At 54.9% G+C, this 27,456-nt stretch overlaps 1 protein-coding gene across 1 annotated transcript; it reads left to right on the forward strand.

Annotated features, from left to right (window-relative positions):
- The first annotated feature begins 5 nt into the window (after positions 1-5).
- Positions 6-26,987, forward strand: LOC129648680 (alpha-1,6-mannosylglycoprotein 6-beta-N-acetylglucosaminyltransferase B-like). Its single transcript, XM_055575237.1, has 8 exons — positions 6-73; positions 3,853-3,965; positions 13,029-13,176; positions 23,428-23,543; positions 24,041-24,114; positions 25,085-25,255; positions 25,959-26,123; positions 26,814-26,987. Exons 1-8 carry the CDS (start codon positions 6-8, stop codon positions 26,985-26,987), a joined length of 1,029 nt encoding a protein of 342 aa, XP_055431212.1.
- Positions 26,988-27,456: the final 469 nt, after the last annotated feature.

Genomic DNA, 27,456 nt, shown 5'->3' on the forward strand with positions numbered 1-27,456 from the left:
GAACAATGATCACAGTCAACCCCGATGGGAAGATAATGGTCAGAAGATGCCTGGTCACCCTGAGACCCTTTCGGTAAAGTTCTTTCCCGTTGGCGCAAGGGAGGGCTTTTTCTCCAAGGGGGCGCGGGGTAGGTGGGCGAGGTCAGTCTCTGCGAGGGTGCCTGTCCCTAGGGTGACTATGACTGTCCCAGTAGCAGAGCGGGGCGGTTTGTGCTCCCACCCTTGATGGTGGCCAGCAGGGCTGGGAAAGGCATGGAGCTGGGGTCCCGGTTCGGGTGGGGAGGGTGTGTGATTCTGGGACGTGGACCGAGTTTGGTCTAGATTCGGACTCAGGGTGCGAAGGTGGGAAAGGGGGCAGAAATCACCCATGTTGTGGTCCTGGGCCGGGGAAGTTGCCCCAGCCAGGGCGCCCCTTCCCTGCCTCTCCGGTGCTTCCCCACCTCGCGATCGGCCCCACCCCCGCGGCAAAGTTAGCGCTCGGAGTGGGGCGGCACCCCGACCCGGCCGGCCCGCCCACCCCCTCAGGCCGAGCCGCCCTCTTTGACCCCGCCTCCTGCTCGCACTCCTTTTCTCTCGGCGGGGTGCGGGCCTCTGTCCCATGGGAGGGCCCCGAGATTGTGGCAAAGACCACCCACCCCCCCTCACTGGGAATTCGATGCCCGATCGCGGGCCTTGAAGAGATTGGGGCAGGGGCGGCACTGAGGGGACGAGGGGTGGCCAGAGCGTGGAGGCAGGATGGAAGACAAGACCGACCTCCTACTCCCACCTGGGCGGTCCAGGCCAGGCAGGGCTATGGACTCTGGGGGGCTGGCTGGGCTCTGCGGGTCCCACCCTAGGGACCCCCAGAGCCTGGCGGTTCCGGGGCAGCTGCCGCTCCTCCCAAATGCCGTCGGAGTTGGGCCTGCAGCCAGGGTTGGGGCGCTAAGCAACGAGCGCCTAGCAGAATTAGGGTGTCATCTCGTCCAGGGGCTGGACGGCGGAGGTCGCGACGGAGGGAGCTGCGGGACCGGGGCGGAGAAGGGGGTGGCCTGACTCCGGATGCGGTCACAGGTGGGATTTGGGTGCAGGAGGGAGCCTGTGAGGGTGGGAACTGTACAGGCAGAGATGCCTGAAGTTTGGGGTGCTGGAGGGGCCGGATTTGAGCCCCTCCGCTCCAGACCTGAGGCGGAGACAGGGGACCCCTCCTATGCTCCCCACTCCAGATGGGGAGACCGTGGTTCCCACCTCCCCATTGCTCCCGCCCCTCACCCCTGGCCTATTGTGCAGAGTTGAGGAGACAGCCTATAGGGCAATAAGGATCAAGCTGGACCTCCAGTGTCCAGAGGATGCAAAAAGACTACAGAACCGGGGGTCCCCAGGGTAGAGCCTTGGGCAGGTGATTGGGCATGTCAAAAGCCCCCACCCCCCTAAAGTTCCCCTGCAAAGCAGGGTGGGAAGCTATCATCCCTGGAAAGGACTCGGTTCCTCCAGGGAAGTCCTCAAATCCCTAGCCAACCAGACAGTCCTCAGCCCTGTCTCTCCCACCCAGTGTTGGCCTATCCCTCCAGGCCATGGGAAGCCCAGCTGCTGACCCCAGCTTGGCTGGACATTTCGCAGCACAGTTGAAGGTGGTGGCCGACCGCAGCACCACGGACAGCACCAGCTCGCTTGAGCTCCTTCCCTCTGGAGTCCTGCCCCTGTGGCTCTTTCTGGCTCTTTCCTAGAAATAGGATTCAGAGGTGGGATTGCCTAGGTTCCCCTTCCCTCCCCCTCAGGTTATGTAATTTCACCTCAGGGTAATCCTAGGCTGCCCAGAGACCCGCAGCCACCAGTGAAGTCTGCAAATCCGTTTCACATGGTTGGGGGTGGTGGCGTTGTTTACAGCCTCCAACCATATCACTTCTATTTGTTCATCCTCCAGGGCAGACTGCTCCTGTTGGTTTTCCCAGAGTCTCTGGCAGGGTCCTTACTCCCTAGTTGCTTCTGGAATGTTGCTTGAATAGATACGAGGGTGGACAAAATCATCTTAATTTGAACATACTGTAAATGGCCCCAGGACTGGGGTCTGGCACAGAGAGATGCAGATGAGGTATTGGGGCTTGAGGTTCTGTGCTAAAGGCCTAGCTACCTTCTCATAGGAGGTTTTTGGACCCTGGCAGTCCAGTTCTAAATATGAGTACCCCACAGCTGGGGAAGGGGAGGGAGGGATGGGGAACAAGAAACTTGGAGAGATCCATCCTTGTCCTCAAGCTGGGGGGTCAAACTGCTTTTCTCCAGCATCTTCTTGGGTGTGTGACCACCCTTCCCCTACAATGTCCCTCTGACTGCTAGCCTGAGACCAGCCTGGCTTCATCTTGGGGATCCAAGGGCCAGAGCCCCACCCCCAGGCTTGGTGGAATTCAGTGAGGGGTCTCTGGGAGGTGAGGGAGCTGGGGGAAGCTCTCTTTTTCCATCTCTGCTTTGGGGTTCATTCTGCTCCCCTCTCTGATTTAATCTCTAATGGCTTCCTTTAAATATGGGTTGGAAATTTTGTTGTGCTTTTATTTTCTTCCACAATTATGTGTTTTCTTTAATGGACCAAATTTTAATTAAATACTGCTCTGCCAGTTTCAGATAATGAAGATTAAAATGCATAAAGCAAGTCTTGCACAGAGATACAAACAAATGTGGGGTTTGAGGATGGGGGTGGAGGTGGGGGATGGAGGTCTCTGGCGTGACTTGTGGGGTTCCCCATGGTGAGGCTGGCTCCACCAGAAGTGGGGTTCTTCACCCTGACCTGGAGGGAGGCAGCTCCCCTTTCAGCTCTGCCAGCTCGTCAAGTCCTCAAATAGAGTCAAGGTCCCAGAACAGCCTCCACCTCTGCTGCCGTAAGGCCGGATTGGCCCAGAATGTAGTATAGAAGCAGCAGGAACCTGGGACCAGACGTGAGCGTGGGTTCCCTGCTGGGTGTCCCCTTGGAGATTCCCTAGTGCCACTTGGCATGTAATCAAGTGCTACGTGTTGAAGTATAAACAGTTGTGTTTTGGTCAACTCCCCGGAACACCGTGACAGCACACACTTGTGTGACACGCCTTACACAGGGGTTGACTTACTCTGACCAGTCTGTGGTGCAAGGTCCTGTGTGCCTGCCTGGTGAAGCTGTGGGTTAGGGAGAGTCTGGACACAGAGGGTGGCCACATGACCCTGCCCTTCTAGACCTTACCATCTGGTAGTAACGGGAGCCTCCCCTCCACCCCTACCCCAACCCTGAACGTGACAAGGCTGTGTTCAAGTGAGCTTATGACTGGTTGCAGCAGCAAGGCCTGTGTGCGCAACCATGTTCCAGGTGATTGATGGGATCCAGGTGGGTTTTGTCTGGACCAATTACTTGCCCTCTAGCAGGCATCAGGTTCTGCTGTCTTCACCTATACCAGTGGTTCTCAAACTTGAGCATGTATCTGGGTGACCAGGAGAACCTGTTCAAACACACTGTTTATCCCCCTCCCAGAGTGTGTGACTCTGTAAGCCGGGGACTGGGGCGCAGGAATGAGCATTTCTAATGTGTCCAAGCTGATGCTGATGCTGCTGGCCTGGGGACCACACTGTGAGGACCTCTGCTGTCAAGGGGCCAGCTTCTGTCTGGAGGCTAGGAACTGCCCGACCTCATACCTTGTATGCCTCAGTGTCCTCCGTGGTTTTTTGTGTGTGGCTCGTGGTCACTTCTCTGTAGTCCAGCTCTCTTTATCCTGTGTGATGGGAGACCTACTGGCCCGGGAGCTCAGCCCCCTGATCTTTTACTCCTCCATTTATCCATCCCTTCCTCACTCATTCATTTGTAGGGAACCCTTATGGCATTGGAGTGCGTGTGCTGACCTGCCCTATTGCTCTCCGCAGGCTTTTTGTCCTGGGCATCGGCTTCTTCTCGCTCTGCTTCCTGATGACATCTCTGGGAGGCCAGTTTTCGGCCCGGCGCCCGGGGGACTCCCCCTTCACCATCCGCACAGAAGGTATCTTGGTGGGGAAAGGGATGTAGGGGTTTGGGGTCCTTTGAGCCTCACCCTGCAGGAGTCTTTCTGGGGTTCTGTCTTGTGGGTCTGGCCACCTTGTTGGTGGACGTGTGAATGGTCGGGGCTTTAGCTCTTGACCTGGCTGTACTCATCAGCCTCCTTTTGGCCCAGGTTCCCAGGTTAGGAAGGGCCTTTGAGCCAGGAGCTCCCCGGCATCACAAGGGGCGGCCTGTGTTGCTCCACTATCGGGGCAGTTTGGGGTCTCTGGATATGACCCCTGTCTCTTTGAGACACATTCAGTCTGCCCCTTTGGCCCAGGCTGCAGCCACAGCACAGGTGAGACTGGCTGTGGGCTCACGTGTCTTATCTCCAAGCTCTGTGGTCCTTCGTTCCTGCCCACGTGATACTTGTGAGGCAGGGGAATGGAGGTTCAGAGCGTGGGCTCTGGGGACCAGATGGGCTTGGTTTGTGCCTGGTTCATCACCTACCAGCTGTGTGCCATTGGCCAGGTCACTTAACTCACTCGTGGAGAAGGAGAGGAGTGACTGTTTTCAGGGGTCAGATTGGATGAGCTCATGTGGCACGGGGTGTGACTGGGTGATGGTCTGGGAGACCTCCTCCTGAAGGTGGGTCCTGCCCCTCTCCATCCTGCTCAAGGAAGAATGGAGAGCGGTTCAGAAAGTCCTGCTCGTGTGTCAGGGGGGCTCTCCCAGTAACTGTGGGAAGGAGGGACATAGTGGGGAAACTGAGGCAAGGGGGTTTCTGGAACTGTTCAGGGGGCTGCTCTGTGGACTCTCCCCTTCCCCCTACTCCCCAGGAAGGCTTCGTTTGACATGCACCTTCTCGAATCCCCGGGCCTCATCTTTCTGACTCCCCTCTTCCCAGTGATGGGTAAGCCCTCCAGTACGACGGGTTGTTGTCTGGGGTGGGTGCTCTAAGGGGCACTTACTCTGCCATCTGGTGTCTCCTCTTTAGATTCATGCCTTCAGTTTAACATGTACTTCTCTAAACTTGCAAAACACTCCCAGCAGGAATTTCACATTTATTAGTCATTCAAACCTGAATGTAAATGAATCTGTCCCTTCTCTGATTCATGGAGGTCCCTCGGTCTCTTTGAGCCTCCGTCTTCTCCTCCCGTAAACGAGGCTAACAATGCCCACTTCCCCATGATTGCATGAGGGGGCGTGAAGATAACATAGATGAAGGGTCTTGAGCAGCTTCTGGCAGAGAGTGTGAGCTCCACAAACATTTATGGGATGTGCTGAGTCTGAGATGCAGGAGAGGATGTTTAGGGAAGAGGACCAAGGAGGTGCTAGGACCTGGAATCTCTGAGTGGGAGACTCCTGAGGATTGAGATTTGAGGAGGGGCTGAGGCAGTTGTGAAGGTGCCCATGAGGGGTAGCTTGGGGACGGGTGGGAGGAGGTTGAGAGTCGGGGGTGGGTTATAAGGAGCGATGTTCAGGCTACTTGGGGGCCACTGTGGGTAAGGGGGCGTGTCTGTCTGGGTGGGCTACTGCAGGGGGCTTGGGCAAGCTGACCTCTGAAAGGTCAGGGATCCAGGAGGTGGGAATCAGGGGCTGGAAGAGGGGTGTGTGGGTGTGCTCATCTCCCTGACGGTGGCCCCCATCCTGGCAGTGCTCAGAGGACCAGGGCTTGTGGGGGTCTTGCTCTGCTCTGTGCTATGCACTTTTGCCCAGCATGGGGACAAGGGGCCCAGCTCCAACCTAGATCTTGTGTCTAAGGGGAGAGCAGAGCTACCAAGGGGAGAGCACTTGCCCAGGGTCCCTCAGTTAGACTAGAGGCGTGTGTGTGTGTGTGTGTGTGTGTTGCACATGTTTAAACTTTCCATCAGAGTATGTGCTGTGTGTGCTTAGTCGCTTCAGTCGTGTCTGACTCTCTGCAGCCCGTGGACTGTAGCCTGCCAGGCTCCTCTGTCCATGGGGAGTCTCCAGGCAAGAATACCGGAATGGGTTGCCATGCCCTCCTCCTGGGAATCTTGCTGACCCAGGGATCGAACCCAGATTTCCCGCACTGCAGGCGGATTTTTTACCGTCCTAGCCACCAGGGAAGCCCTTTTCTATCAGAGTATAGTATTCAGAAACTGAACCTGTCTAGGCACTCAGCAACCTAGATCCAGAGACAGAGCATCATCCGTCCCCAGAAGCACCCTCAGGCTTCCTTCCACTTTGCACTTCCCCTCGGACGCTGGGACCTGACGTCTAATAACACAGAGGGGCGTCGCCCTCGGACTTCATGAGGATGGCACCCCCTGGCAGGTGTTCAGTTGCCTGAGCCTTTTTCTCTCCATATTGCGTTTGTAAGCTTCACCCCTCTCCTGGCGTGTGGTTGCTGACACTGCCGTGCAGTATCCATCGTGTGACTACAACACGATGTATTTATCCACTCTGCCCCGGGGCGGACCCTGGGCTGTTTCCAGCATGGGACGTTCCTGAATTGTGCTGCTGTGAACGTTCCAGCATGTGTCTGTGGTGGACACATGTGGGCATTTCTGTCGGGTCCACCTGGGGGTGGAGCTGCAGGTCTCCTCTGTGTTGTGACACCAGTTCTCAGACCCACGTGTATCCAAGTCTTTTCACACCTCCCAGGCCCCCTGGGCTGGGAACTTCCTGCCTGAAATATGGAAGGAAAGGCTGGGAGGGGAGCTGGACCAGGACGGGGGCCTCTGGGAACCCCAGGGAGGTGACCCCGACCCATTTCCCATCCCAGGTCTCGTTGTCCCTTCAGTGTCTTCCATGCCCTTGGTTTGAGCTGATTTGCCTGGGGAGACCCGTGGCAGGGACTCGGAAGAGCCCCAAGTTTGCGTTGGGGGTTTAGAATCCTGATCCTGTAAGAGATGCCACCTCAAAGGAGACCCCGGGCTTATGGCGGCCCCACAGACAACCTAGGAGGTGCCAGCCTGTCTGTCCAGGAGCTGCCCGGGGAAGGATGGGTTGCAAATGGGGGATGGTTGGAAGGGGTCTGGGGAGCGAGGTCATGGTGGGGGCTGGGGGTTAGATAGTGTTTATTCCGAGGATCTGTGCAGGTCCAAGGCAGAACTAGAAGAAGGAAGTCCACTCGGGGTTAGAAAAAAAATAGAAAAAATAACTTAGAAAAGCCCTTCTCTGGTCAATAACACCGTCTGAGCACAAATAGGAAAGTGACCTGTCTTCTCCTCGCCTGTCAAGCCTGTGAGGGGAGCGCATCCCCACGAGGACCTGACTGGGGGAGGGGCAGGGTGCAGGGTTTTCCCTAAGGACAGGGGAGCCTTCCATCACCTCTCCCTGGGGAGGCTCTGGGTTCCCCTGGGGGCCAGTTCCTATTTTGTGATGAAATTCTCTAGTTTGGGAAGAGAAGTGTGACAGACATCTCATTCTCTATTCTGCACACTCATCCTCACATGCAGGGAAGCAGGAGGCTGAGCGGAGGAGACTTGGACTCAGGAGGAGGGCTAACCTAATTCCCTCTTGCTGTGGTTGGGCCCTGTTTGGTGGGAGGATTTTTTTTTTTTTTTTTTTTAATGCTCCCTCTCCAGTCCTCAGGGCTTCCCTGGTGGCTCAGCTGGTAAAGAATCTGCCTGCACTGCAGGAGACCTGGATTTGATCCCTGGGTTGGGAAGATGCCCTGGAGAAGGGAAAGGCTACCCACTCCAGTATTCTGGCCTGGAGAATTCCACGGACTGTATAGTCCATGGGGTCACAAAGAGTCGGACACGACTGAGCGACTTCACTTCACTTCAATATCAGAGGCATAGTGCCCTGCTCTGTAGCTGTCTCTGGCCCAGGATCTCGGTGCTAACGGAGCTTCTCTTCTCAGAGGCTGTTGATGGGTGGGTGTGCCAGGGCCTGCCCTTGTCCCCCACGCTGCCCAGAGCTCCCATGGCCCCAGCTGGTTCCTTGGTGGCTATGTGCAGAGAGACAAATGTGCGCCCTTCTCCAGCTGCACAAGCGCCAAGTCACGGCTCCCATGTCGAGTGCCTGGGAGGTCTCTTCCATCTGGCGAGGTGGGGGCTCCTTCAGTTTTCAGGAACCAGTGGGAAAGGGTGGGGGTGGGGAGGAGAAAGGGGACAAGGGCGGACAGGAGGGAGAAAGAGCACACATCAGGGAGGGATGGGGCCTCGGAGGGCAGTGAAGCACCGTTGTCGGTAAATGTGAGGCCCCTTTGCATCCCTCAGCATCGCGGCTTTCCTTATTGATATGGAAATATGGAAGGAACATGTGTGACTTCTGAGATGTGTCGCCAGGGACCTCACATTAAATACATTTCAATTTGGCAGATGCTGAGAGCAGGGAGGTGACCTGGGGCAGGGCGCGTCAGGAGCCTGCTCTGCCTGCGGTCCTGGCCGGCGGCATCCAGGGAGCACATCGCATGGCAGGGCCTGCCGGCCCGACTGACTGTTTGCTTGGCCTGTTTCCCTCCTGGGACCTGCCCCCTGCCTCCTGCAGGGCAGAAGACGTGCTTAGTACCCTGGAGCTCCTCGGGAAGCGATGGGTGGGGAGCTTCTGGAGTCCTGCACCATCTGTAGATGCTCAGAGTAGATGCTCCATGTGCTGGGAGGGTATCCTATGGATTTTGTCCAGTCCGATGGAGGTGGCCTTCAGACTCATCCGAGAGGGGACTCTGTCTCCTTCAGTTTCAGTTCAATTCAGTTGCTCGGTCGTGTCCGACTCTTTGTGACCCCATGAATCACAGCACGCCAGGCCTCTCTGTCCATCACCAACTCCCGGCGTTCACTCAGACTCACGTCCATCGAGTCAGTGATGCCATCCAGCCATCTCATCCTCTGCCGTCCCCTTCTCCTCCTGCCCCCAATCCCTCCCAGAATCAGAGTCTTTTCCAATGAGTCAACTCTTTGCATGAGGTGGCCAAAGTACTGGAATTTCAGCTTTAGCATCATTTCTTCCAAAGAAATCTCAGGGCTGATCTCCTTCAGAATGGACTGGTTGGATCTCCTTGCAGTCCAAGGGACTCTCAAAAGTCTTCTTAGAGCCAATTTAAAAGCCCTCTGGTCTTCTGGAGTCACTCTGTTGACATTTTTTTTTTTTTTTTTGTGGCCATGCTGCGTGGCATGCTGAATCTTAGTTGCCCAAACAGGGATCAAACCCATGTCCCCTGCAGTGGAAGCACAGAGTCCTAACCACTGGATCACCAAGGAGGTCCCTCTGTTGACAATTTTAAAGCAGGATGTCTTAGTCCTTCATATGAAGGGCAATCCAGAACCCTCAGGTATCTCCAAGGACTCTAGGGCCCTTATGTCTGTCTCCCTGGACACCTCTTGCTCTGATCTGCTTCTATTGAATTATCCTCCTGGATGTCTCTCACATTGACCTATTGGGAATGACACCCCTTACCCCTAAACTCTCACACATGGTTGGGGGGATTTGGGGGTGGGGCTCGGACCACTGCTCAGCACAGTGAGCAGATGACAATTCTCTCTTGGACTCCTGCCTTTCAGAGCCCCCTGAAACCCTTCCCCACAGGTCATCCCTTTGGAAGTGGAGCATTGTCGTCCTGTCCAGCCCCTCTGAGTCATCGTCCTGCCTTCTGCCTGTGTCCCCAGGCCTTGTCCTCGCTCCTGGTCTTCCAGGCTGGGCCGGGAAACTCCAGTCTACCTAGTTGAATATGCAGAGTCATTTTTCTTTCTCTCTGTCTCATTGCTCTGGGCATCAAGACTATGCTCTGGCCCACCCAGGGGTTTAGCAAAACAAAGCACAGCTCTCTCCCTAAGGAGATTCTGCAGGCTTTTGTAGGAACACGTCCTTTCTTTCCCATTACCTCCATTTCTCTGGAGGCAGCTAGGGGAAGAGATGTAATAGGAGTCTCAGCCTCTAGACCCTTGGGTCTCAGTAAGTCAGACCTTCGCATTTTACTGGAGGGGACACTGAGGCCCAGAGAAGACAAGTGACCTGTCCCCTGCCCCCACCGTCTGGGGGGATGAGCAGGTCTGGAGTCAAGGCCTCTCCTGGGACCTGGTGCTGCCCCCCAGGCTTGGTCCAGCTCCGTCTGTCTCTTTCGACCCTTGCGGTTATTGGCTACATCAGCTATTTCACAGCTTTTGTAATGGGGTGGGGGAGGGGTAGGCATTGTCAGTGAGATCTTGGGAGGGGTGCAGACAGTGAGCTCAGAGGGGAAAAGGACACTTGGGATGAGCCTGCAGAGAGGGCAGCGATGTGACAGGGCAGGTGGCAGGCCCGAGGCGTTGCAGGGAACACCACATGGCCCCAGGGGCTGTGACGTGGCTCAGTATTGCTGGAGTGCTGTGTCTGCAGGTTCCAGCTGCCGCCCAAGCTCTGTGGTCCAGTCGGGCCTGAGTGCACGGCCTCAGATAACAGGCTCTGGCTTGAGAGTGTTCCCAGCCGCGGTCTCACTTTCCAGTTTTCATCTGACTCCTTTGGGGAAGGGGCCACTCCAGCCCCTGGTGTGAGCGATCAGGGCAGCCCAGGGAGGCCAGCCAGGTCGTGCACTGCACAATTCCAGGATGTCCATCGGGTAACCCTGAACATGGGTGGCTCCCATGGGCCTGTGCAAAGCAGCTCCAGGTTCAGTCATCTGATGGGCTCCTATTTTTCTAGCTGAAATGATGGAAACTCCCCTCTTGTTTTACTCTGTGCTCCAAGCACTGGTTGAGAGTGAGGTATTGCATTTGGATGACAGGCTTGGGTGGGAGGTCTCTGGATGAGAGTCCTTTCAAAGAGTCAACTGTCCCCAACTTGGTGGAGTTGAAAGGGAGAAGGAGCTATTTATATCTTGCTTGCTGAGGGACTAACTGATTGAGGCCATGAGTGAGCGGGGAGGGGCTGAGTGGTGGGAGAGACCTCACTTTGCTTCATCAAACACTACAGTGAAATTTCCTGATCCCGGTGGAAAAATCCACCCAGTTTTCTGAGAGGGGAAGGTGGGGAGACCGTTAGCTCTTTCAGCTACTCAGGTAGGGAGGGGTGGAGACTGTCTCCTTCCTTCTTTCTGATGCCATTTTTCCAGCACCCAACCCCTCTTCGTGTCTCTCTTCTGCTCCCCACATCAGTCCCCCATCGTTCATGTTCGCTCTTTTCTCTGGAGCCAGGGACTGAGGCTTTTTGAGTAACCTGCAGCCCCCAGCCCCCCAAGGCCTCCCTTCTAGGCTCATGACAGCTCAGCAAGCAGGGGCACCCCACCAGAAGGTGACTTGGTATGAGAAGGCAGCTGCAGCCACTGGAATGGGCCTGGCACCAGGGGATACAGGGACAGGCACAATGGAAATGTCACCAGTAGCCTGGGTGACAGCTAGCCTCTCTGGGTCCCCCTTTGGCTCAGTCCCAAGCATGGAGCAGAGGAGACTGGCCCCTGCCTGACCCCCTCCCCACTCAACTTCTTGTCTCTGCCTCTGGTTCCCTGTGGCTCGCTGTGATCCCTCTTGCCTGCATCCTGGCACCTTGAACTTGGGTTGCAGATGAAACCTAACATTTATTGCCTTGAACTGGGGACACTGAGGCTGAGAATATTATGATGATGCCCTTGGCCACACGGCCCCTTGAGGGGTTTCTGTCAGAGGCAGGTGAGAGCCCAGGTGTCCACCCCAGCCCCTCTGAGTCCACCGGGCCCTGACCCTGGCTTTCTTGAGAAGCAGATGCTAATGGTGCCCAGCCCTCAAAGAGTCCCGTCACATGCTGGAGCCGACACTGCCATCCCATGGAAAGCACCAGGTCATGGCTGTCCCGGGGAGCAGCCCTCAAGCAGTGACTGGCAGGAGGTGGTATATACATGCTTGGCCCCCTTGCCCCCGCAGGGAGAGAACTGTGAGGCTGCTTCTGCACCAGCTGGTTTCCCCAGGGTGATGACATGCCCTCTCTGGTCTGTCTCCCCTTCCCTGGCTCACTTCTCCATAATGACCTGCCCTCACCCCTTTATCTGGGGGGTCTGATTTTGGGGATCCCCACTCAAGGTGCCTCCTGACACCCCAGCCCCCACCAGCAGCCTAGGGAATCCCTGGGAGCATCTGGGTCTCTACAGACCCAGGTCAGTTGGTAACAGAGATTCAGAGCCTGGCCACTAAGGTTTGCAGGCAGCCTTGGTGGGGGCTGTCATGCCTGGAACCGAGTACCGATGAATGGTTTGGAGGGGCCATTTAAAACCTTCACAAATTTTAATTAAAAAGGAAGGTGAGGGCTGCTGTCCCATGCTGACACGTGTGGTGCTAATGATCAGGAATGATTAGAGGGAAATTGTGGAAAGTCTCAGGCTGGTTAACGAGATCTTGGTTGAAGCATTTCATTTTCATTTAATTTTATTCTTCATGAGGTCTCCCGGCCCCTCAACCCTGGAGTGGATCTCTGGGAACCCAAGGGCTGGCTTGAGAGGACACATTCCTGCTGGTCTTCTAGAGTGGGGTCTGGGGGAGTGGCTGGGAAAGGGAGGTGGCCAAGGCCCCCACCCCTTTGAACACAGGCTCACAGCCTCTCCTGTGCATCTGAGTCATGTGAGGAGTAAGCAGAATCAGAGTCTGGGGCCCCAGGCTCTGGAGATCTGAATCAGCAGATCTACACGAGGGCCCAGGAGTCTAGACTTCACTTGGGCTGGAGGTTCACCTGTGGCTGGATGGTTGACCATACTTTTAGAAACCCTGATCCACGAGTTCTGTGTGGAACTTGTTGGTGAGGGTCTTTGGGGTTCCTGTCCCACTACTGGGCCTTCCCTGTCATCTCACAGGCCTGAGAGTATGTCTAAAGTTCGATTTTGCCGGAGATGAAAACCGAGGCTCAGAGAGGTTAAAAGATTATCCCGATGTTACACAGCTGGTAGGGAGCAGGGTGAGCCCAGGGCTCTCTGGATCCCTGTCCTGCAGGGGTGGGGGGTGGGGCAGGCTCACTCTCCTGGCTCCTTCTCTTTCTTTTTTTTAAAAAATTATTTATTTAATTGGAGGATAATTACTTTACAATATTGTGATGGTTTTTGCCATACATCCCTCCTCTTTCTGAGAAGAAGGGAGTGAGGCTGGGGCCTGAGCCACCCCCAACCAGACACCATGTGGTCTCAGGTGGCCTCGGGGCTTCCTGGCCATGCCTGACTGTGCCCACCCTCTGCCCGCAGTGATGGGTGGGCCGGAGTCCCGTGGTGTCCTCCGCAAGATGAGTGACCTGCTGGAGCTGATGGTGAAGCGCATGGACACGCTGGCCAGGCTGGAGAACAGCAGTGAGCTGCACCGGGCTGCCGGCGAGGGGCGTTTTGCCCTGGACAGGTGAGGGGGACCCAGGAGTGGGAGGGGCTCCTGGAGTGGGGGAGGGGCACCTGGAATCGGGGAGGAGTGGTACCCACTATACCGGGGATGGGGCCTGGGATACCGCCTCAGAATGCATTTTACACACACACACACACACACACACACACACACGCACACAGTACATGCAAAGTGTGTGGTTTTTGCAAATCTTCCCTAAATGGCTTCCCATTGCATGTTATCTGTGACAATTTTGAGCTCCGTCCGTATTGACCAGCATGTGTGACTGCGCATGGGATGCAATGACCTCAGTGATCATCTGTCTTCCTCCCATGGACCTGGGCCATCTTTGCAAGAAGAATTGCTGGGTTTATGCATTCTAAACATTCCCCTGCTGAGGCCACAACATGCAGAGTTCCTCTAGGGTTTGTGCGGCAGCCCCATGTGCTTCTGTCTGTCCCTGGGAACCCAGGTGGTAGTCTGAGGTGTGAGGTTCTCCTGATCCCCTGAGAATGAGGGGGCATGAAGCCAGGGCTGGCCCAGCTGGGAGTCCTGGCCCCCAGACTCGGATGTGGAAGAGACGAGGCTGTGACCCCACCCATCCCAGGGGACAAGCTGCACTTGACCTTTTGTTAATAGATACTAGGCTCTCGATGAGCTGGAGCTGTTCAGTGTGTTCTGAAAGTGAAAGCGTTAGTCACTAAGTCGTGTCCGACCCTTGTGACCCCCTGGACTGTAGCCCGCCAGGCCCTTCTGTCCATGGGATTCTCCAGGCAAGAATACTGGAGTGGGTTGCTATTCCCATATCCACCAGACCTTCCCAACTCAGGAGTTGAACCCAGGTCTCCTGCATTGCAGGCAGATTCTTCACCATCTAAGCCACCAGGGAAGCCCCAATATGTTCTAACTGCTGAAAAATTAGTTTGAAACCCACACTTTTACACAATTTGGGAGAAGCTATACCTCAGCCAATGTGATTTGCTTAAAGTGTTCTTCTGCTGCTGAAAAATGTGTTTGAAATCCACACTTTTGGATAATTTGTGGGAAAAGCTATACCTCAGCCAAAGTGTAGTATGTAAAAGCCAAAGCCATTTCTGAAGTTTGGTGTTGGGTAAGATCAAAGGTGAGTGCTGGTCCTTAAGGGCTCCATGCCTGGGGAGCCTGAAGCACAGCCCGCTCCTTTGGTCTGGTGGGGGATCCTCGGCCCCATAGGCTGCCTGGGCTGGACAGCTGGCCTGGGTCCCTACTTCAGCAGACCTCTGTGATTGCATGTTCTGGGTGACCAGTCAGGCCGGCCAATATCATCATCCCTGTCCTCATGAGGGCTTCCCTGGTGGCTCAGATGGTAAAGAATCCGTCTGCAATGTGGGAAACTTGGGTTTGATCCCTGGGTTGGGAAGATCCCCTGGAGGAAGGCATGGCAACAAGCCCCATGGAACGAGGAGCCTGGCGGGCTACAGTCCATGGAGTTGCAAAGAGTTGGACACGACTGAGTGACTAAGCACAACACAGTCCTCTTAATGCTTGATACTCACGGCTCACCTTATTGTGTTACCGCCGAGAGCTCGTCAATCCCACAGTGCCTTACAGGGGGCTTTAATCCTATAGAGGAGGAAACGTAGGCACAGAGGTGTTTAGGCACAGCTGCTGAGGAGCTGGGCCTGGCTCAGGGCCCAGGTCAGCTGGCCCCCCTGGAAGCCCACCTTTCTAAATACCGAGCTCTTGGTGGGCATTCACTAAATATGCAGTTTCCTGGGGGTCTGTTTTTATCCCTTTGCAAGATTTTTCATATCAATTAGTAATAATTTGCAGCTCAGGAGACACAAATCCTTTGTTAGGCCTTTGCTCTGATTTTTTTGTTTTGGGAAATGTAGGCACTAAAATTACATTACTGGACGTAGAGAACAGAGAGGGACACGGCGGGGCAGGTAAGGAGGGGGATGAATTGGGAGACTGGGATTGACATATATACACTATTGATACTGTGTATAAAATGGGTAACTAATGAGAATCTCCTGTAAAGCACTGGGAGCTCTAGTCAATGCCCTAAGTGATCTAAATGGGAAGGAAATCCAAAAAAGAGAAGGGATAACTGGTTGACCTTGTTGTTCAGCAGAAACTGACACAACACTGTAAAGCAACTGTACTCCAAAAAAATTAATTAAAAAACAAATAAAAGTACAGTTCTGGAGCCTGTGATTAAATGCAGTGGTGGGTGTGAGGAGCTCGCCAGAGTGCCTGGCTCCTGGTGGGAGCTCTTCCCCCTTGGGAAGTCGGGGTCCCTGGTTACATGCTATGGCTCTCCAGAGACTGAGCATCTGACAGAAGAAACTAGAGATCTCTCTGCTCCTGAAATACATCTTGGCACCACCGAAGTGCCAGGCACTGCTCCCGGTGCTGGGGACACAGCAATGAGCCTTGTCCCCATTCCTGCAGGGAAGACAGACAGTAACTGAGAAAAAGAACGAAATGAGATAATGTAGAGATCCTGAGCCAAGCTCTAAGCATGAGAAAGTGGATGACTGGGAAAGAGGCTATTCAAACAGGGTGGTCTGTCAAGGCGCATGGGAATGGGTGATATGTGAGCTCAGTTCTGAATGAGCGGGAGGAGCCAGCCACGTGAGGAGCTGGGGGGTAGAGAATTTGGGGTAGAGAGAACAGCAAGTGCAAAGGCCCTGGGGAAGGAGCAGGCTTGGTGTCTTTTAAAAAAATATTTATTTATTTGGCTGCTCCAGGTGTTAGTTGGTGCATTCGGGACCTTTAGTTGCAGCATATGGGGTCCAGTTCCCTGACCAGGGGTCGAACCCCAGGCCCCTGCATTGGGAGTGTGGAGTCTTAGTCACTGGACCATCAGGGAAGTCCCAAGCTTGGTGTCTTGAAGGAAAGAAACCAGAGTGAAGGTCCACCTGGCAGAGCGCAGTGGGGGCTGGGAGAGGGCAGTGGGCAGGTGGCCTAGAGCTTTGTCAGTGATGGCAGGTGGCGTTGGGACCCCATTCTTAGAGCTGAGGGATGTCTCTGGATGAGGGGGGTGTGAGAGGGGCTGGGGCAGAGACAGGTGGTGATGGTTTAGTCCCTACGTCATTTCTGACTCTTTGTGACTCCATGGACTGTAGCCCACCAGGCTCCTCTGTCCATGGATTCTCCAGGCAAGAATGCTGGAGTGGGTTGGCATGCCCTCTTCCAGGGGGCAGAGACGGGAGATGGAGGCAAAGGTGCTGGGCACGCCTGGACTCCCCCTGGGGTCTGAGGCTGCTCCTTCTCTGTGTGCACAGGGTGACCCTCTCTGATGCTGCTATGTCCCCTCTGATTTAGCCTCTCGCCCCGCCTCTCATCCTTTCCACTTTCCCAGCTGCCCCAGCTGTGGTCCCCCCTGTCCGGGCTGCAGATCCACCCTCTGTCCACACTGGTCTGTTCACCAGGGTGAGAGCAGATGGTCAAGTGCTCCTGGGCTGCCGGGCCTGCCTCCTGGGGCCGGGAATGCTGCTGCCAGCACATTCAGTGCCTCTCCGGTTTCTTCCCGTCCCAGCCCGCCCTCCCTCCCCTGCTCTGCCCTTCATCTCCACCCGCTCCAGCTTCATCCCAGGAAATAGCAACAATCCATCATGACCAGCAGAGCCCATCAAACCCCACAGGCAGAGCCATAAATTTCAGGGACACTGTTGCTTCTGGCTTCAGGGAGTGAAGTGGTGGGTGTGTCCAGGGCACGCGGAGGCTGCCTGCTCACCCTTCCCATGGGCACGAACACTGCAGTCCTCTCCCCACCCTAACCCCACTCCGGATGGTCCAGCATGGAGCTGGCAGGTGAGAACCCTGTTGCTGCTGTGTTTCCAGCAAACTCTCAGTTATCTGCACTTGGATTTCTCACTTTGCAATTATCTGTGGCTTTAAAAAGAACAACCTCCACTGCCCCTCTTCTGCCCTTTGGAAGCTTCTCAGCTGTGCCTCCCACTCATGGCTGGTATATCCTTAGGGAAAGCAAATTCGCTTTATTCAGCCTAGGAAAACATAATTCAGGTTTATTTGCCGATTTATTGTAAATGGCATCTTATTATGTATCCTAAAACCAAATAGTGATCTCTGAATTTTCTATAAGGCCTCTCTGCAGTGGCAAAGACAGCTGAGACTTGAGGCTGTCTGCGTTCGAGCCAATCTGTATTTGTTGAGTGCCTACTGGGTGCAGGCTCTGGGCTGGAGTGTCAGGAATGGATGCAGGAAACCCAGAAGACGCAAGTCAGAGTTCTTGTCCTCAAAGAGTGTCAGAACTCCTTAGGAAGAGGGAGCCAGCAACCCCTCCCTGTGGAGAAGGGACAGCAGGAAGGAAGATCCATCAGAATTATCATCTGTGAGTAAGGAGTTGAAGTTTTATTTCCCCCCCACCCCAATTTTTTAAAGCTTTATTTAAAAACTCAAAAATGCTCCTGAGGACTTCCCTGGTCATCCAGGGGCTAAGCCTCTGGGTTCCTGAAGCAGGGGGCCCAGGTTCCATCCCTGGTCAGGGAACTAGATCCCACACACCACTACTAAAGATCCCTCATACCTTAGTGGAGATCAAGATCAAAGATCCTGTGTGCCACCACCAAGACCCGGTGCAGCCAAGTAAATAAGTAAATTAATAACAACAATAATAAAAAGCTTCTAGACATTCTCAGCCGTCTCTGTGCCGGCAGGGCCAGGGGCCAGGAGTGTAGCTTCTGTGTGTGGGGGTGGGGTGTAGGACAGGGGACACGATACCAGTTAAGATGACTTGGGGCTCAGTTTTAAAGGACACGCCCCACTTCTCACAGGCCCTGTGCTGGGTCCAGCCTCTGGATTTGCCCCTTCCTAACACGACAGATCTGGGAGTGTGTCTGGCCTCTGGGCTGGGGGAAGCTGGACTGATACGGGGGTGGGGGGAGATGTTGGTGACTGGTTGAGAAAGTCACTCCAGGGCAGACACCTGTCAAATGTGACATAAATGTGAAGGGTTAAACATCCCTAACAGGGACAAAGGCTCTCAGCATCCCACTGTACGCCATTTGTAAGACAGGCCTCAAAACCAGTGACTCAGAGATTAAAAATAAAAGGAAACTTATCCAGGACACACAAACGGAAAGAAAGTGGAGATGGCAATATTTATACCAAACAAAGCAGAATTTTTGAGGCAAAGGAACATGTAACAGAACAAATAATTCTCCTTCATTATTGATAACAATCCCACACTTAAGGAACTGTTTAACTTATCAAACTGGGAGATATGTTTTAATTATAAGATTTTTATCACTGAGGATGCAGCCAAATAGACACATTACTTTTAAGATACTTCCGAGTCCTACTATTGGGTCTTCCCTGGTGGTTCAGTGGGTAAGACTCCGAGAGCTCCCAGTGCAGGGGGCCCGGGGTTTGATCCCTGGTCGGGGAAACTAGACCCTACAGGCTGCGGCTAACCATCCTGCCTGCTGCGATTAAGACCTGGCCCAGCCAAATAAATAAAAGAAATAAAAGTAAATATTAAAAAAGAAATCAGTGGGGAAAAGGTCAATACGGTATGGACACACATGATGGAATAAAATGTAACCGCTAAAAATACATTAAAAATATTTAATGGCTGCCAATGTATTTACTCATCATGCAGTCCAAGGAAAAGAGGCAAGAAACAAGGCATGTATAGCGGGCTGTCAGTGTGTCTTAAATAAACATGAGTGCGTACTAAGTCGCTTCAGTCTTGTCTGACTCTTGCGACACCGTGGACTATAATTCACCAGGCCCCTCTGTCCATGGGGTTCTCCAGGCCAGAATTCTGAAGTGGGTTGCCATGCCCTCCTCTAAGGGGTCTTCCCGATCCAGGGATCCGTGTCTCTCACATCTGCATTGGCAGGCGGGTTCTTTACCACTAGTGCCACCTTGGGAAGCCCTAAGTAAGACATTTGAGATGTTAGAAAAGAAAATCCTCAGGGAAACACTGGGCTCTGGGGTGGGGACTGGGGCTCTGTTCCCCATAGTCTGGCTTTGCCCCACCCATGGGGTACCAGTCCCTTCCCCAAGTGATGAAACTACAATCCAACTCCAGCTCTGTTCCTATCAACAGTGGGAAGACTATCTATCTTTCTATCTATTGTCTAGCTATCCTGTCTTTCTGATACATACATGTGCATGTATGTGTGTATGTATTTCTCAGGGCAGGAGAGAAGGCGTCCTCTCTGCTGTTAACCAGGGAGGGCCAGGCAGGTCCTTGATCACGTGCTGGGAGCACTCTGATGGCATCAGACCTCTGATGGCAGTGAAGAGGGGGGAGCAGAGGAGGAGAGCAGTAAAAAAAAAAATGCAGGGAAGACTGGACACCAGGGATGGGGGTTTCCTGTGTTCCGTGTGGTGTGTGTGAAAGGTAGACAGAGAGACAGACACCTGGAGAGAACCCATCTCCTGTTCGCGGCACTCGTGTTTCTGGCTGTAGCGTTTGTGTCTTGGTACATGTGTCTTCAGGCACCTGTGAATGCGAGTCCCTCTGTTTTAAAAGGAAAGCAATCAGTTTTATAATAAAATAACAACTCAGAGCAAGCACCCTGGCCAGCTGCGCGGAAATCAATATCTCATTAATTGAATGCAACCCTCATAAATCATGGGTGGAACTCAAAATTAAACCTCCTTCCTGCGGCTTCCTGGAGCGCTCGTGCTGGGGCCAGGGGACTGAGAACTGGAATCAGTAATGGCCTCATGAGGCTGGAAGGAGGGGGCTGAGGCTCAACGGGGCCTTCTGGGGGCCTGGCCTGATGGGAGGTGATGCCTGGAGCCGGTGTCCTGGGGGGAAGTGGCTACCGGCTGGAGCCAGAGTGCCCTGCTTTGTTCTGGCCTCTGGCCCCTGGCTCTGGGTGGTGGAGGGGCAGAGAGCCCTGAGATCAGTGGGTGGCCTGTGGTGTTGGTTGCTTCTTCAGGGGACCCTGGGCCAGTGCTCAGAGGCTGGCCGCACCAGGGTCAGCCTTGGAGGGCAGCTGGCTCCAGGAAGCCACTTACGCCCGAGCATATTTAACCGATAGCAAAATTATATTTCATGACTGCATTGGCATAAAGATGCTTAAACATTCCGTATTAAAATCTTCTCCTGACCTACAATTTTGTCCTGATGTTTAGAGGAATGGAAACATTTTTGTGGACCCCTAAAAGCACTGTGGGCCCTGACAATGCACCACCCTGGCCTGATGGAGAAGCCAGCCCTCCCACCACCCCAACCCCACGGTCACAACACTGTCAGCGGTGGGCAGCCGTGCACCTTGTCCCCAGTCCACACGCCCCCTTTTCTTTTCCACGGAAGCATTTCCCGGGTCACAGATGTGCTGTGGTTTGAAGTCTCACAACATCTACTTTTGTTGTCATTTAAAAAAAAAACTTCCCAGGGAAAGAAGCCTGATCCTATGTTATTTGAAAATAGAAAGTGCTGTGCAAATGCTAAGTCCAGTATAATAATAGTGACGCCAAGTAATTCTGTTTTGAACAACTTGAACTTGTTAAATCAGACAGATGCCATCTGCGCTGTTTTAAAGCCCAGGCTGGTGATATGTTTTATGCAAAAAAAAAAAGCTTATCATATGAAAATTGCTGAATCTCCCCAAAAGTGAAGTACTTTGCTCTGAAGTTAGACTTATGAGACTTCCTCTCAAGGATGGGGTGACTCCTGAAGGTAGGGAGTGAGAGCGTCTCAAGCATTTATTGAGCACTTACTGTATACTGAGCCCTTGACAGTCAACTTCATGTCTAATCCTTGCAGTTCATCACTCTGTGAGGGAGCTAAAATTATTCAGACTTTATATGAGCTAACTGTGGGGCTCAGAGAGGTTAGGTTACTTGCCCAAAGTCACACAGCTCTCCAGTGGAACCAGAATTTGAATCCAGGACCTCTGACTCTGAGGTCCTTTCTCAGTCCAATGCCTGCATGCTAAGTCACTACAGTTGTGTTTGATTCTTTGTGACCGCATGAACTGTAGCTTGCCAGGCTCCTCTGTCCGTGGGATTCTCCAGGCAAAGAATACTGGACTGGGTTGCCATGCCCTTCTCCAGAAGGTCTTCCTGACTCAGGGATTGAACCCATGTCTCTTATGTCTCCTGCACTGGCAGGAGGGTTCTTTTCCACTAGTGCCACCTGGGAAGCCCTCCAATAAGTCTCCGAATAATGTGGACCCAGAAGCACGAGGAGTCAGAGGCTCCTCCCTGCCCCGTTTACTCTTCATCTCCCTGAAAGAAGCAGCAGGATAAAGACTGGGCCTGTGGATATGGTACCTATGAATATGATCTTGTTCAGAAATAGGGTTTTGGTAGATGCAGTCAAATTAAGATGAGGTCATACTGGATCAGGGTGGGCCCTAATCCAGTGCCTGGTGTTCCTTTAAGAAGAGGAAATTTGGATGCACACAGAGAATGAGGACTGCTGGGACCCCAGAAGCTAGGACAGGTGTTCCCCCAGAGCCTCCAGGAGGAAGCAAGCCTGCCGACACCTTGACTGCAGACTTCTGGTGCCCGGGGTGTGAGGGAAGACATCTGTACTGCTCTAAGCCCCCAGTCTGTGGTCATTCGTTACAGCAGCCACTGGAAGTGAATGAAAGGCAATGCCATTTTCCAGGAGAGTTTGGAGAGCATGGACTGGGCTGCCTATGTACATGTGTGTACACAGGTGTACATGTGTGTGCACAGGTGTGTGTGGAGGGCTCGTCTCCCTGCTTCCTGCCGCCTCTGCCTTTTGTCCCCACGCCCTTCCTCTCCTTACAGAAAGTGGAGCAGGGAGGACTTCCCTGGTGGTCCAATGGTTAAGAATCCGCCTTCCAGGGCTTCCCTGGTGACTCAGTGGTAAAGAATCACCTGCCAATACAGGAGACACAGGTTGGATCCCTGGTCTGGGAAGATCCCAAGTGCCGCAGAGCAACTAAGCCCTAGCACCACAACTTCTGAGCCTGTGCCCTGGAGCCCAGGAACCGCAACTGCTGAATCCCGCACACCCTAGAGCCTGTGCTACGCAAGAAGAGAAGCCTCCGCAGTGAAAAGTCCAAGCACACGAACTATAGAGTAGCCCCACTTGCTGCAACTAGAGGAAAAGCCCATGTAGCAGTGAAGACCCAACACAGCCCCCGCCCCCCAAAAAAAGAGTCTGCTTTCCAATGCAGGGGATGTGGGTTTGACTCCTGGCTGGGGAACTAAGATTCCACATGTCAAGGGGCAACTAAGCCCACACACCACAACCGAAGATGCCAGTGAGGACCCAGCACAGCCAAAGTTTTAAAAAAGGAAAATGGGGGGGGGGAGGGTGGCCTAGGGGGGCGGGTGGCTGAGGAGGGGCAGCGCTGTGCCTTTTCTGGTGGGAGGTGGGGTTTGAAAATCCCAGAGGAGCCCAGGTTGGAAAAATCCTCCTTCGTGTAGTTGTTATTATGTGCGGCAAGGAAGACCCAGCCCTTGTAAAGGGATAAATGGAGCTTAAACTTGGCCTGCAAAGCCAGAGGAGGTGGTGAAAATCAAACGGAATGGAATTACTGTCTTCAGAAAAAAGGAAGCAGCCTTCTGGAGGGGGGCCCCCAGAGCCCTCCTTGCTGTGAGCCCCACGTGCCAGCCGAGTGGAATCTGCCTCAATAGAAGTTTTTGCTGTGAGATAAATAGTGCAGCTGATGTCTAATAAACTCCTCCAAGAGAGGAGTGGTGATCAACACCAGGGAATAAATTCTCCAGAAATTAAGGCAGTGCCAGTGTTGGTGGTGAGTCGGAGGGCTGTGATGTTTGTGGCAGAGAACTCGTTTAGGGTCCTGGGAGAACTCATTCTTGGGAATCCAGCAATAATTTTACTAGAGGCTTTAATAGTTGGCAAGTCCCCAGGCCACTTTGTGTGGAATTTATTTTGGCAAGACACAGCCCTCCCCCCGGGAGAAAAATAGAGAAAAAGACTCAAGGCGGCCAGCTGAGCCCAGGAAAAGGGCCTCCATCACCTGGGGGTCCCCAAACACCTCCCGTCCAGGCTCTTGAAGGGAATTCCTCTGCCCATGTCAGCCCGAGCGCTGCCCTTGGCTTGGCACCTGCAGGTGTGGGTTCTCCCAGAGGTGTGTCAGGTGGGCACGTTGGTGGTTCGTTAGCGAGCTCCATCAGCCCAGGCTGAGACAGCCGGCTGCATTTCCTGGCCTGACTGTCGGTTGCTGCATTTCCGTTCAGCGCAGGCTGGCGTTTGGGTGTTGGGGGCCCTGCAGTCCTTTGCGAGAAGGCTGGGCCCCCTTCCCCCTGCCCCCGGGATGGCCATCCCGCAGGCTCACCCTGGCTTCTCCCTCTTAGGCTCCCTGCCGGGCCTGGCCTCATGGAGCGGATCCAGGCCATCGCCCAGAACGTCTCGGACATTGCTGTGAAGGTGGACCAGATCCTGCGCCACAGCCTGCTCCTGCACAGCAAGGGTGGGGGCCGGGGGTGCCTCGCGACCTCCAGGACAGAGTACAGGGTGGTGGGAGTCCGGGGTGGGGCCTGATTTCTCCCCGCAGCAGCTCCTCTGGCTCCTGGGGGGTCCTGCCTTGGGCTCTCAGTGGGGTGACTCCACCATCCCTGGGTGGCCCCTCCATTCCTCTGATGTGGGGAGCATCAGGCTGGGAAGCCCCCCTCAAGAAGTCGGGAGTACATTCAGATGTGTGCCTGAGGTCTGCCCCTCCAGAGAACTGGTCTTTAAGCATTTAAGCCAGCTCCTCATTGGCCTGAATCGCCTAAGGAGGGTGGGCATGGTGGCAGAGGGGGCAATTCAGGCCCAGGCCACCGCTGGCAGGTGGCCTTTCAGGGAAGAAAACTCAGGTCAAGGGCAGTGTGTGTGCCCACGCTTCCCCTTCCCACCTGCCTTGCGCTTTCTCTGCCGGGCTCCTTCCCGGGCCCAGGTCCTCCACAAGCTGGCCTTCTCTCTCTGCAGTGTCTGAAGGCCGGCGGGACCAGTGTGAGGCACCCAGTGACCCCAAGTTCCCTGACTGCTCAGGGAAGGTGGAGGTGAGGCTTGGGGCTGAGGGGTGGGGGTGGGGTGACCAGGAGAAGCAGGTCCCTCCGCAGGGGCCGTGGCCCAGATTAGCTCTGGGGCTCTGCTAGCAGCAATATCCACCACCAAGGGGCTCTCTGCCCAGGCTCCGGACCCTCACACTGGCTAGCAGAGGCCAGCCCCAGAGGAACTGCTTCTCTGCCTGGCCCACCAACTGAATTTCCCAGAACGGGTCATGTTCTGGGGTTTTCAGTACTGTCTTACAGCAGACAAGCTATTAAATATACATATGCCACCCCTAGCAGTCTGATTCCCGACAATTTCACACAACAAGTGGACCTCATTCTCTCCCCCATCCCTTCTAGCCCAGCTGGACTGAGAGAATCCCTCCCTGCTGCCCAGGGCGACCCCCCCCAACCCTGGTTGCATGGAGCCTGTCTATCTGGGGAGCCAGTTCACAGGCATAAAAGCCAGCCCCTCACTGGTGCTGAAATCCCTAAGAGTGGGGGGCAGTGGCACTGCAGACCCTTTCTTGGGGCCCACGTGGGGGCCACTGTGGATGAGTCCTGCCCTGGCCACAGCCCTGCGCCCTGACCTAGGCATCAGCCGAATCCGGCTCTTGGTTGTGGATGGAGAACAAATGATGAGGCCCCGCCAGGTCTGCAGCTGCTGCACCTCCACTGTTTGACCGCATGTGTCCTGACCTGGCCTCATTCCCGCCGGGTCCTTCTCTTTCTGGGCCTGGGGGGTGGTGGTCCAGTCTGGCCTTCCCTGAGTTTCTCAGCGGCCGAGACACAGGGCTGGGTCCTAGGACCCTGGTCCAGTCTCTCTTCTCTGCTTCTGGCCTTGCTGCACCTTTAGGATGGGCCCCAGGGACCCTCTCCTGGGGGGCCTCGGGGTCCCCAAGGACATGCACGCACGGGTCCCCGAGGGCACACGAGGGACTGGCACTGGCCCCCTGGCGCAGGCTGGCCCTCTCCACAGTGGATGCGCGCCCGCTGGACCTCTGACCCTTGCTACGCCTTCTTCGGGGTGGACGGGACCGAGTGCTCCTTCCTCATCTACCTCAGTGAGGTCGAGTGGTTCTGCCCCCCGCTGCCCTGGAGGAACCAGACGGCCACCCGGAGGGCTCCCAAGCCCCTCCCCAAGGTCCAGGTAGGCATGGGAGGTGGCTGGGTCATGCTTGGGGGACACCAGGGGACACTTTGCCCCTGGGTAAGATAAGGCCAGTTGGCTCTGCCTGGTGGGTGGGCTGGTCCTGGCCTGCCAGCCTGCGGGTGCCCATCCCAACTCCTGCGGGATGTTGCGAAGCTGAAACTACTTGAGGGGCAGGCTGGGGCCCTGGAGGCACCTCCCTTAATGGACTGGAATAATAGTAATAATAGCTGTCACTCATTGAAGGCTTCCTGTGTGGCAGACACTTTATTTGTACTTAAATCTCACAGCAGTCCTTACACAGTCTTATTTAACAGATGACAGATCTGAGGTCTGGAGAGCTGAGTTAACTTCGTTAAGGCATACAGATACTCTGGCTCCGCTGAAAGGCAGCCTGGCTTCTCTGCCCTTGGAGCCCCGGCTCTGACCACGACCTCACTGCCTCCTTGTCAGAGCTGGGATCCTGGGAACAGGTCACAGCTGACCCCCTCCTGAAGGGCCCAGGACCGGTGGCTGACTGGATCTGGGCTGGGACAGACCGACGCGGCTGGGGAGTGAATGTTGGGGAGATGAGAGCGGGGCTCATGGGAGGAGCTAGGACAGACCCAACCTCACAGGGAAGATGCCCTGGGTGGCGGGTGATGGTGGTGGTGTAGCTGCTGGCCAGAAGTTAGAGAACTGAGGTCTGGACTCCCCACTCCAGGCAGTTTTCCGGAGCAATCTGTCCCACCTCCTGGAGCTGATGGGCAGCGGGAAGGAATCGCTAATCTTCATGAAGAAACGCACCAAGCGGTTCACAGCCCAGTGGGCACTGGCCGCCCAGCGCCTGGCGCAGAAACTGGGGGGCATCCGGAGGGACCAGAAGCAGGTACTTCATCCTCCCAGTGCGTTCAAGGAGCTGAGCTTAGTGAGCCCGGGGCCTCAGGCTGCCAAGGGCACCCTGGGTCTACCCTTAAAAGACTTCTATTGTGTTTATTTGAATTTGAGCTGGGGTGGTGCAGCGGCAGAGTCAGGATAGATGCGTGTGTTGATCGATGCTTTTCAAGTTTGGGGCAGAGTGACACCCTCTCCCCTTTAGGAGTCCTGCATTCTGTGGGCGTCTTGCTCTTGTCAGGCAGAAAAGTCGTGTCATTTGTCTGGAATGTTGGGAATAACGTAGCCTGTTTGGGGGAGTTCCTCGGCCCATTGGTTCCTCCATCTGTCTGTCCATCCATCCATCCATGCAATAAATACTTACCTGACTCTCTCATTCACCCTGTTTATTTCTTTCAGAGTCCTTGTCATTTCATGAATTACCTCTTGTCTATGTTTACTGTTGTCTGCCTCTTTCATCTGGACCATAAGCGCCTTGAGGGCAGGATGTGACCGTCCTGTTCACCTGTGTCTCCAGCGAGGTCACCCTGCCTCTTGGTCCCTCCGCTGTGCCCTGGTGCCAGAAAGCACAGCCGGGAGGGAGACCGTGTCTTCCACTGGCCGGGTCTCCCTGGGGGTGGCCGGGCCGGGGGCTGCTGCTCCTCCAAGCTGACCCTCTGTGTCCCCCCACCCCCGACCCCACCAGATCCTCGTCCACATCGGCTTCCTGACCGAGGAGTCTGGGGACGTGTTCAGCCCGCGGGTGCTGAAGGGCGGGCCTCTGGGGGAGATGGTGCAGTGGGCAGACATCCTGGCTGCTCTCTATGTCCTGGGCCACAGCCTCCGGATCACAGTGTCCCTGAAGGAGCTGCAGAGGTGAGTGCGGGGGAGGAGAGGAAGGGGACCCTGTCCCCCAGGAGCCCAGGTACTGTCAGATGGCGACATTCCCCATAGCTTTCTCCACCTGCTCAGTCTGCCTCCCGCCTTCCTGTCCTCAGCGCTGATCCCCGCCCCTGTCATTCTGGGGGATGCACCAGGGAGCATATTTGCTCAGTGCTGTTCAAACAGGGTACTGTTCTCCATCTTGGACCTAAGGGGAGCCCTGTTGTATGTGCTCAGGGGCTGACAGATACTGGTTTGTGGAACTGAGCCACGTCATCAGATAGGGTCCCCGCTGCTCCCATCCTGGGTGACTTGGTGCAGCCGCAGGGGTCCTCTTCTAGGGCTGTGCTTCTTCGTGGGGGCCAGGAAGACCTGGGGTTGGGGGGAGTGGACCAGTGCTACCCCTTCCAGTGCTTGCCTTTCCAGGGTCCCTCTGATGTTGTTTGAGGTGGGAGACTGGTGGTTAA

This window comes from Bubalus kerabau, chromosome 4 (genome assembly GCF_029407905.1).
Source record: "Bubalus kerabau isolate K-KA32 ecotype Philippines breed swamp buffalo chromosome 4, PCC_UOA_SB_1v2, whole genome shotgun sequence".
Classification (NCBI taxonomy): Eukaryota; Metazoa; Chordata; class Mammalia; order Artiodactyla; family Bovidae; genus Bubalus; species Bubalus kerabau.